This window comes from Calliphora vicina, chromosome 5, assembly GCF_958450345.1.
Source record: "Calliphora vicina chromosome 5, idCalVici1.1, whole genome shotgun sequence".
In the NCBI taxonomy this organism is placed as follows: Eukaryota; Metazoa; Arthropoda; class Insecta; order Diptera; family Calliphoridae; genus Calliphora; species Calliphora vicina.
The window spans coordinates 34,951,335-34,963,358 of NC_088784.1; the positions used below are offsets into that span (position 1 = coordinate 34,951,335).

General features: G+C 32.1%; 1 protein-coding gene across 2 annotated transcripts; it reads left to right on the forward strand.

Annotated features, from left to right (window-relative positions):
* The first annotated feature begins 6,352 nt into the window (after positions 1-6,352).
* Positions 6,353-10,718, forward strand: Snx6 (sorting nexin 6). 2 transcript variants are annotated; one of them, XM_065512132.1, is made up of 7 exons: positions 6,435-6,452; positions 6,600-7,052; positions 7,116-7,237; positions 7,849-8,293; positions 8,374-8,556; positions 10,163-10,272; positions 10,338-10,718. In XM_065512132.1, exons 1-7 carry the CDS (start codon positions 6,450-6,452, stop codon positions 10,426-10,428), a joined length of 1,407 nt encoding a protein of 468 aa, XP_065368204.1. In that variant the 5' UTR covers positions 6,435-6,449; the 3' UTR covers positions 10,429-10,718. The 2 variants fall into 2 exon arrangements, with proteins under 2 accessions (XP_065368205.1, XP_065368204.1); XM_065512133.1 differs by lacking the exons at positions 10,163-10,272; positions 10,338-10,718 and adding an exon at positions 9,759-9,942 and having other exon boundaries at positions 6,353-6,452.
* The last annotated feature ends 1,306 nt before the right edge of the window (positions 10,719-12,024 follow it).

The window sequence follows — 12,024 nt, forward strand, 5'->3', positions numbered from 1 at the left end:
TTGATGGAGGTATTTTGACAAATGCGTCATAAAACAGTTATGTAAGAAAACATAAATACTATTGAAGCAAATTCATTTACCAATTTTAAATGTACAGCGACATCTACATGTCAACGTTTACGCCTAGAACTTGGCAGCACTGCCGACTAATTGGAAAAAAATTGAAGAAAACTGACGACACACACACCCACCAATTTTAATTCAACATCCCTGTACTGTAAGTAGTAAGTAAGTAAACACTTTATTGAGACTTTTTTTTTTTTTTAATATGAGATACAAACGACCGTATAACAAAATATAATCTTAGAACTATTATTGTCTTATTCTAATACACTATGTGTGAGGCAAAAGCAACTTGCTTAAAAAAAATGAATAAGTAAAAGCGAACAGCTCAATATATGAAAAAAAAATGCTTGCTCCCGGCATTAGGTGTGACGAACAGAGCGATAGTCTGTAAACAAAATAAATAAACATAAAACTAAATAACACTTAAACTAAACAGCTGTTAATAACAATAACAAACAGAGAACATTTATATCACAGAATGTTAACGAATTGTAAATATTACAAAGTGTAAAAAGTTCATAAATTGGAATAATTAAAATTAATTATAATAATATAAAATAGACAATCATTAGTATTCGAAAATACAAATTGTATAATAAAATAAATGTATAAATAAAATATCACAGTTTCTTTCTTATTTCCTTCCTTTCAGCCCCTATGGGAGCCTGGGAGTGTTTCCCTGTAGAAATCCGGTAGTATAAGCTGAACGGGATCGTCGTTGTCAATTAATTGGTTCAAAATACCTATTGGAGACAGGAAAGTACATCTTGACCACTCTATTTCCTTCTCAAACTCATACATATCGTTCATCAGTGTATTTTCATGGAGAGCTAAATTATCAGCAAATTTCCTCTGGAGCCGTAAGGCGTATTTGCAGAGTGGTACCACAGCAGATTGTCCATAAATGTATGTATTAGAAAATCGTTTTGTATAGCTTTGAAAATTCCTGCCAATACATTTCCTTAGTATTCTTCGCTCAAAAATTTCCAATTCCCTGGCCACCGTTGGAGAGATAGAGAACCATATGGGGAATGCATATATGAGTGTCGGCCTGATAGCTACTTTATAAAGAAGAAGTTTTGTCGCCTGTGGAAGATATTTGCTGTTCATTAAACCGGAAAACATACCCGATATTCTCTTGGCCCTCGTTAAGAACAATCTGGCATGATTATTAAATTTCATTAACTTGTTAAAATTAACGCCCAGGTACTTAATGGTGTCCTTAAATGGAATATCCATACCGTCAAGAGAGAACTGCAAAAGTTTGCTCTCTGGAACCACAAATCTGGCACATTTACCAGAAGCATTTCTCAGGCAGATGGCTTCAGATTTGGCTGCATTAATCCTGATTCCCCAAGATTTGTAAAAAGAATTTACAACACCAAGATGGAACGCCGCGTTAGTAAGCGCTTGTATTGGAGATTCATTATGTGAGTAGATTAAACAATCGTCTGCATACAATATAGCCTTTGAGTTCTCAGTTGAATGCGGAAAATCGTGGAGAAATAAATTGAATAGAAAGGGTGCCAAAACACTACCCTGGGGGACACCACTCTTTACGCTATCGAAACTGGAGGATGAACCGTTTATCTGAACACAAAATTTACGGTCGGAGAAATAACTTTGAAATAGCTTTATAAGATAAGGATCAACTCCTAGCTCCACCAGTTTATACAATATTCCCTTATGCCAAGCGGAATCGAATGCTTTTTCAATGTCTAACGATAAAGCTACCGTACATATTTTATCTCTCAGTTTTTTTGTGATGTCACCGTGGAATTTCAGAAGAGCATGTTGAGTCGAGTGAAATTGTTTGAAGCCAAATTGAAATGCAGATATCGGACTAACTATGAATTCTCCTTCCAGTTTATCCTTCAAGACGTGTTCAAATATCTTTCCAATGTTTGAGAGCATTGAAATAGGGCGAAAATCTTCAATATTGTTGCTGTTCTCCTTTTTCCTCAACGGAATTATCTTAGCCGATTTCCACACAGCTGGAAAATAGTAATTGTTAATACAATTATTAAAGATGATGGTAAGTAGCTTTATTGCCGTATCAGGTAGCTTTTTTATAAGGAAATTTGAAATTTCATCCATGCCGCTTGATTTTTTGTTGTTAATTTCACGTATAATATCTTTTACAGACCCAACATTAGTAAAGTGGTATGCATCTTGGTTTTCAACAGAGTTAAATAATCCATCGAACGAGTAAATATGCTGGGGAATGACATCAACACAAGACGAAATACGGGCATCTATATCCGCAATGGCTCCTTCCGGAATATTTTCGCTGTATACTGTTGCATAGTATTCTCGGAAGTGCTCCGAAATTTCAGATTCATTGGAGATAATGGTGTTGTTGACACAAACTGATTTGCAAAATGTTGACTTTCTTTTTCCCATTAGTTTATATACTTCCTTGAACGCAGATGGGCCTGGTTTAATTTTCTCAAGTTTACTATTAAAACTCTTCGCTTGTTCGATAATTACTAGTTCTTTTATAATCGTCCTTAAAAGCAGGACTTGCTTCGATAGTATAATATACTCCTGACTCAGCCTGTTTCCGGTGCGATGATAAATCCTTTTTAACTCTTTTTGCCATCTATGCTTTACTTTAAAGAATTTTCTTATATTCTCAGAAAGTGGTAATTTGTTGTTCTTTATTTCAATTTTTTCCGTGTGGTTGTTATGAGCAGTTATTAAGTTGGTATTAAACACATTTATCAATCGGTCAATTTCATGATTCTTAATATTTCTATTCTCAGAAGGTAACAGACTGCAAGAGACATTTTCCATTTCGCGCTGAAAAAGGTTCCAATTGGTATTCTTGTAGGATGTATAACGGCGAGGTATTTGTAAAATGAATTCACAGGATTCTAATCTTAATTCCAATTTGATGGGATAATGGTCTGAGAACGAAGAAAGACTTGATGTTCTAAAATTATCAGAGCTGGTGTTAATTACATGAGGACTTAGTAAAAAGTGGTCAAGAAAAGATGAGCCATTCGGATACGAAGGCGTAATGTCGCAAAGCCGAACCACATCTAAAGCGTTATCAAGGAGCCAACTTTTGAGTACCTTTCCGTTGCCATTTTCAATTAAATCGCCCCAAACCGGATTCTTGGCATTTAGGTCACCACCTAATATAAAACCATCAAATCCACTGGCCATATCTAAAATTTTACTTAGTCCATCGGAGAGAGAAGAAGAAGTATAGTTGCACGGAATATATATGGAACCAATTAAAAACTTTTTACGTATTTCATTTATGTTAAAATCCACTTGAATAAAAATTCCATTGAATCCAATGTTGGAAATATCTATAAGATTGTAAGAAATTGTGTTCTTTATTGCTATAGCCACTCCAATATGTGAGCCGTCATATATGAAACTATAACCATTAAGTCTTACATTACCAGTTCTGCGTAGATGGCACTCTTGGATGAATGCGATGTCAATTTGGTTATGAAAAAGAGTATTCAAGAGATCAATTTGTCTACTTGTATCAACAAGAGATCTGACATTGAAGGTAAGAAAATTTATGTGTCTAGGGCCCATAAACGCTTTTAACTTTGTTAAGGAGGCTCAAAAATAAAGATTTGGCCTCAGGTTTTGACATAGATTTATATTCACATAGAAATTTATTTATCTCACGATCCAATGACTGTTCTTCTGGTTCCATAAAAAATTCAGCAAGCTTTAAAAATTCGTCTATAATGGTCGATTTTTGTTTCTGAGGATTTACGATATTCCTCTGACTATGGTGGAATAAACTCGCAAAAGACTTTCCTGGAGAAATTAGAGGGGAGTTGATAGCCCTATGGACGTTTTCCTTAGCAATAGTTTTTACCTCCCGAGCTTTATTAATCCGTTCATTTCTTCCCGACACAAACTTCTTATAGGCTGAACAACCTCTCCAATTTGCTGGGTGGCCAGATTCGCCACAGTTGACACAAGTGGGCTCAGTGTCATCATTAAGTTGATTGCGGGGGCAAGCACCAGGATCATGTGTCGCATCACATTTTACACATTTAAAAGCAGAGTTGCAGTTTCGGGAAATGTGACCCCAATGCTGGCACCTGTGACATTGTATTTCCTTTTCCTTCCTTTTCGGTTTTTCCCACCCTATGCATTGGTTTAGTAAAAATTTTATTGATGAGACATCACCCAATTTTTTACCGGGTACCAGTGTAATAAGAAAAAGACCTGTGTCCAAATTATTTTTTTTGGAATAAGTTGTCGTAAATTTAGTTACTTTAGAAACTATGCCAGGAAATGTTTCATCCAATGCGGCTTTTATGTCATCTACTTCGGTACTGTAATATAGACCACGGAGAACCAGCGACACTTGTTTCATTTCTTTTGGGGTAAATGAATAAGAATTAATTTTCTTTTCCCTCAATAAATTCATCATTTCAGCATGAACGGATGCATCTGAAAGATAAAGTTTGGCTTTATGATTATTAACATTCTTTATCTTAAAACAAATTTTAGGTGTTTTTGCTTCCAGCTGCTGACACAAAAGTCCAACGTTCACATTATATAGAAAGACTAGCTGAACCCGGTCCGCGTTGCTGGCCTTTAGAAAACATCTGTTTTATATTGCATATCGATCTCGATTTTAATATACAGTGTCGGTGAATCAACCTTCAATGTTAATACATGTAGTCGCATTTCGGCTGGTTCTAATGAATTCAAAAATTCAGTATGGAAATATCTTATTCATGACCCTATAAGCAAACCAAATTGTTTATTACAGACAGAAAATTAAAATCTGACTTTACACTGTTACCTAATAGGCTTTTCTGAAGACACCGTGAAAATATCATCAAAATAGGTCCAGCCATTTTTGAGTCCATACGGAACATATATACACACATCCATTTTTATGAAATATAGGGCATTAGCGGTATAATGTAAAAATTAGATTTTTACACACCCCTCCGCCCACAGACCGAATATCAAAAATCTGACTATACAGTGTTACCCGCTGGGATATTCTGAAGATTCCCTGAAAATTTCATCAAAATCGGTGGAGCCGTTTTTTATATATATAGATAGGCGGGCAAAAAGGTTTATCAGCAGGTTTCACAGGCTGCGCCTTTGCAATGTTGTTGCGTTTAGCAGTTGTGGCAGTGTTGTTGCATTCAAATTCTAAGTCTGCAAGAATAGAAAATCTGTTTTGCGATGTCGGGAACCTTCCGTTCAAACTTGAAACGTCAATACTAGTTGGTGGAGTCGCATCCAGTCTCTTCCTCTTCACACATATGTCCTCCAAACCATTCTCGTCATCAGTGGCTGAAGGTAAATTAACGACAGGGCCATTTTCCTCATATTCAGCATCCATCCCAAGAGAAGAAAAACACTTCTCCATACAATTACGGTTGTTGCCAGTACAGGTTTACTGATCGTAATCTCCAATAAATTAAATTCAGGTAATAAAATACCAAAATTCGCAAAAAAAAAAAAAGAAAAATTAAATATATAAAACAAAATTTTGTTATAAGCACGTCTATCCAGCTCAACGTCAAGATGTCAGTCCCCCTGTACTGTAAAAAAGTTCAAAATTGCAAATGAACTTAAAAAATTTGACATAACGGTATTTGTCGTGAATTTCCAAAAACTCACCACGATTTTTTTATTCACCGCACTTTTTTACTCACCAAGTTATTTTCCCTGTCCCGTTCTCTCCGTCCGTCCCACCATCATCGTCCGACTTCTTCTTTGTGCTGAATTTCAAAAAATTCAGTATGATTTTTTATACACCACACTTTTTTCACTAAAAAAATTTTTTCTTGCGGATGGTTTTTTCACTTCCCGCACAGCGTTCTTCTTCTTCCCGTTCGTCCATCTTGTCTCTTCGTTCGCTCTCTTTAGTTTTTGCTAGAAGTTCGTGGTATTTATGCGAACTTTAAAAAAAATGTTTACGGAGGAGGTAGAAATCCACCCCGTTCTTTTTCGATCATCCGTGTTTTCGTCCTTCTTCTTTTTTTCTCTCTCTGTCTCTCTTTTCTCTGTGTGTGTGGCTGACTCTGGGTTTTTCGTTTGCTATTTAAGAAGACCGGTTTCGTGGTATTTATGCAAACTTTAAAAAAAAGAATATGGGCATTTTTTAACATTTCGTTCATTTTGTTTTCTCTAAAAAAAACAGAGTTGCATAAAGTAGTAGTAACGAGTTCGTACTACTACTAGTAAAAATCGCTAAAAATACATTAAACAGCTTTCAAAATCGCAAGATTTTACAAAAATATCACTAAATTATCATCATTGACTATTTTCACAACACAGTGCACTTGTAGAAATAAAACACAAATCATTTAATAGTTTTCGGCAATAAAAAGGCAAAAATATTAAAGTTTTGATAAAGAAATTAAGCGGATAACATGGTAAAACATAAGACATCCAATTGGAATTAATCAATAATATATTTCTAAAGTTTTCAAGCGTTAATACGCCTTATATTTTTGGCCTTATCGCTTTGTTTTATCATCGGCTATTTTTTTTGCATTATATTTTTTCTTGTGTATTTGTAGGATTTAACAACAGAAGAAATTAATATTAACAATACTGCGGGCGACGAAAATAATACAATAATACCAACGTCAGCACCTCTAACTAGCAGCAGCGCAGCAACAACTGCAGATGATGCTGAACTTACTAGCAATAGTCTTCAAAGAACAAACTCAACGCCCCTACTTCCTGCAAATACATCAACAGATGTTGCACAAAACAATGGTGCCAGTGGTAGTGCTGCCTCCTCTGAGTCATCGTCATCGGTCATATCAGCAACCGCCCTGGCCGATGACACTTTGCATGTCGAAATTTCGGACGCCTTAAGTGAAAAGGATAAAGTTAAATTTACCGTACACACACGTACCACACTACCGGGATTCTCGAAACCGGACAACAATGTTGTGAGACAGCATGAAGAATTCGTTTGGCTGCACGATCGTTTCGAAGAAAATGAAGAGTATGCTGGCTATATTGTAAGTCAAATTTTTAACAGTTGCAGTTGACAAGTATTTAATGTTTGGGTGTTATTGTTTTAGATACCACCTTGTCCCCCTAGACCAGATTTTGACGCTTCCCGCGAAAAATTGCAACGCTTGGGAGAAGGTGAGGGTAATATGACGAAAGAGGAGTTTAGAAAAATGAAAACAGAATTGGAAGCGTAAGTTGTTATTCATTCATGGCTTAAATTAGTAAATTTTGTACCAAAATTCCTTTACTTAAAATATTTTATATGCATTTTGAGGGACTATTCAATACCCTCTATCATAAATTTCCATGAAAATTAGCCCACATTTGTGATATACATTTTATTAAAATTTTTATAACTCATCTATCTTAAAAAAAATATATTTTTGAATGCGCAACCTTCTATATTTTTGAATAATTACTTTTTAATTCAACTATTTTGTATAATTTTCACTTACGAAATATATCTTCGTAATAATTTAGACATGCTGATGATGAATCTGACCAAATATTTTAAATTGACTAACTAGTGTTTTGGAGATATCACACATTTTACTTACACTTTAAAGAGTAGATTTTTGGATTTTCTAGGATTTAAAAGACGTAATATTGTGTTTTCTAATATAGAGGGTTTTTAATATAAATATAGTTCCTCGATATTTAAATTCATGTAACATAAGGTCTCTAGACAATTACAAATTTATTAGAAAAGTATTTTTGGAAAAATCTTTATCGTCCCAAAACTTTTTCCAAGACATTTTAAGCAAATTTGTATTGCATTGATAATTATTTTCCTCATTGCAGCGAATATCTAGCTACCTTTAAGAAAACCGTCGCTATGCATGAAGTTTTCCTAAGACGTTTAGCTAGTCATCCCGTTTTTCGCAATGACCAACATTTGAAAGTGTTCTTGGAGTATGATCAAGATTTATGCGCTAAACCACGTAAAAAGACTGCCATATTTGGTGGGCTTGTCAAATCTCTGGGTAAAACCACCGATGAAATACTTTTAGGTGTAACCGTGCATGATGTTAACGATTTCTTCGAAAATGAATTTCAATTTTTAACCGAATACAATGGTCATTTGCGTGAAGCTTCATTGCGTACGGAAAAAATGACACAACGTCATAAGGATGTGGGCGAGTGTCACCAGAAAATTTCGAATGCTTTGAGACAACTATCAACCGCCGAAAAGGGAACAATGGAAACATTTTGCGCAAAGACCGCAGATATTTTTGAGAAAATTAAGGTACAATTTATCAAGTTATATATTAATTAATGACGAAATCTGTTGTAAATGAATTTGAATTATTTTTTTATGTATTTCAGAATCTTGAAGTTCGTGTGGCTAGCGATCAGGATTTAAAACTTGGTGATACTCTGCGCTATTATCAACGTGACAGCGAAGCGGCCAAAGCTTTGTTAATACGTCGCTTGCGTTGTTTGGCTGCTTACGAAGCCACTAATCGTAATTTGGAGAAAGTTCGTGCTAAAAATAAAGATATTCATGCGGTAAGTATTGAAATATATTTTCAAGCTTTTTTTTGTTTATTCCCACATTGTTTTTGTTTTTAATTTCTTCGTCTGTTTGTTTGTAAAAATATGGCATAGAGCACTATATACTCTGTTTTATACCGGCAAACAAATTGTTTCGGAATTTTTATAGTAATTATAAAGCTTGTTCCAAATAAAGTTATATATTAAAGAACATGTTAGTTCTTGTGGAAAATGTTGTTTCATAAAAGATTCGAAAATCAAGCTTTTTAAGTTATTAATGTTATTCATTTAAGAACTTTTTTTGGTTGGAAAAATTTAAAATTGCACTCAGATTTTTTTAAACTTGGTTATAGTTTGTTAAAAATAAAACTTGATGGAATTTTTTTTCTTGGTTTGTAACAAAAATTACATTTATCCACTTTTCAATTTTTCCAACCAAAAAAAGTTTTGAAATTAATAGCCTTATTAAAACTAATAACTTTTTCTCTTGATGTTTATCATGACAATAATGTACCTCGTCTAGACACCCTAGAAATTTTTTAAAATTTTCATCCCAGATTGTGTAATTTGGATTATTTCTTCTTATTTCGCTAACGATAATTTAGCGGTAAATTTTCTGTTTATTATGGAAAATAAAAATTAGTTACACATTATTGAATTATTTATAGAGTAATGTAATGGTAAATGCAGTTATTTCGGTAACGAAATTTTTATCGGAAACGGTAGATAACATTGGGTTTACATAATGGAGTTAATATACCACAACAGTTAAATATTTGTACATTTTTTTAACAATTTAAGTCATTCCGAAATAACACCAAAGACAATTAACGAAATAAGTCAGAATATCGTTACAAAATAAATTACCGTTACTATTTAACCATTCCAAATCTGTAGCCAATATTGTATTTAATAGTTTTGAAAATATTTGTCAGTATTGTGTGTAAATTTCTATTGTTCAGTGTTATTTTTAACAAGCGAAATCTGCTGGCCTCAAACATGTGTTTTGCAATAAAATTTAAAGCAATGCTTTGAAAAATTATATTTTTTTACTAAATATTTTTTTTGTTTAAATTTATACTTAAAATTAATATACACTAAATTTTATGTTTCACTTTTATTGCTTTTGAACCAAACCGAAAAAAAAACTCAAAATTACAATAATTCAATGCTTTTCTCTACAAAACTAATAAAACAAACAAAAACTCTATATGCAGCCTTTGGAAGTTCAAGAGGTATATGGTTTTATATTGTATTTTAATGTAAAATAAACTAAACCAATTAAATGTTGTTAATAACCCAGACTACAAACTATTTACATTCTTATGTATTTACAAAAACACAAATAAACTAAACCATAAACTAAGTAGATACATAAACAATACTAGGTATTAATATCATTAAGTATGATTTACACATTTATTTTATTAAATTAAAGTTTATAATTCTTTGTTTTGCAACATTACACATTTTATAAGCACCACCTACCTTCCATAAAATGGCATGCTTTAGTTTTTGTGTTGTATTAAAAACATAGTTATTCATATCAATTTATTATTAACTAACCATAACCATTTTTGTATATTTATTTATTTATTTTATAAATCTCCTTCAACAACAGGCCGAAGCTGCTCAGGCTGAAGCATGTGAAAAATTTGAAACAATGTCGGCTTGTGGCAAAGAAGAGCTAGTTGGCTTTCGTAATCGCCGTGTTCAGGCTTTTAAGAAAAGGTAACAACATATTTTTTTAAATAAATATTTTAATTTTAAATAACAAAAAAATAATCTATTTGCAGTCTAACTGAATTAGCTGATTTGGAAATAAAACATGCCAAAAATCAATACGAATATTTACGCCAGTCCTTATTAGCTTTAAAAGAAATTTAATATTTGTTATTATAATATTTTCACTATTATTACAAATTATTATTTTTATATTTACATATTAAAATATGTAATATATATGTATTATCTATCCTATTCGATTGCTCTATTATCTAACTCTCTCTATCTCTCAATCTTTGTTCATTCCACATTGAATGTTGAACATTCAGCTCTTAAATATATTTACAATTTATATTTTTTATTATAAATTTTATTATATTATAAACATCATTATATATTATAGAAAAACAAACAAACAAATATTTAAAATTAAATTAAATCGCTAATAAAAATCGTATTTGTATTTATGAACAACAACAAAAAACGGTTTTTATTTAAAGAAAAAAGAAAGCATATGTTCATTTGGCCCTTTATGTTATTGTTTTAGCAAACTAGAAGCTCTAGATATATTCTATTTTTAATGCGTGTGCAAATTAAATTGATAAAACCAAAAAAGATGAAGAGAATTTTGATTACAAAATGTGTGAATCCGCTAATTTGTAATATTGAGTAGTGGACGATAAAATTAAGTCTTCAATGACATAGTTTTATATGTTTAAGAAATTTGCATTTTAGATGACGATATATGTACAGTGAGCCTCAAAATGGATTAAACACCAAAAATTATTAGATTTTTTTTAAGATAATGAAAATCATAAAATCTATTCATCGATTAAATTTAAAAAGTTTCGGTTTGTTGAAGATTGGGTTGAATAATAGATTCGGTTCTGAAAAACAAAGATTTAAGTCTATAAGGACTATAATGGTTTTTATGATCTTAAAAAAATCGAAAAATTCACTGGTGTTTACTGAGGCTGTATGTATATTAGGGTGGCAATAAAAAATCATCTTTGATTTTTTTCAACATATTTGGGAAGATTATAATCTGAGACAAAAAAACTAAAGTAGAAAGCGGTTAAGCAAACATTTCTAAGTAAAATGCCTAGAAATGATATTTTTTCAAACATTTTGTTTTAGTACAATCTTTAATAACTTTGTCAATTTCCAATGAATTTTTAAAAACAATATTGCGTTTTACGCATAAATAAACTTGTTTTTTAAATCAATGCATAAATAGTACGGTTCCTTTATAAAATACTATGTAAAATCTTCTTCAAAGTTGGAAAAAATAAAAACAAAATATGTTTTCTGAAGAAATGCATACAAATTTTGTCAAAATACTTAAATAATAAATATTCCATTGGAAAGGCCACAGTCTCTTCTTTTTAAATCTGTTTAAAAAATTAAAATCGATTGAGAATCAGCTTAGTTAATGGCTTATAAGTGCTTAAAGGTATGAAAAGCCGGGTTTTAACCCGTAACTCAAGATTTTGGAGGTGTTTTGCTAATTTCAAAGACAGATTCTTGTTAACTCGACAGCACCATCCAGAAAAATTGTGTCACTTTCCAGGTATTATTTTTTGTTGCATAGTGTTATTTGCAACCAGATCTAAAACTCACATGCTGAAAATTTGAGCAACGAGGTCAATAAACATAGCATATGTTGATTAAACTTTTAAAAGTATTGTTATTTGTTTCTCAGAAAGTATTTTCAACTTTTATCTGCAGAATTTAAAATACATAAATTTAAATAAAATT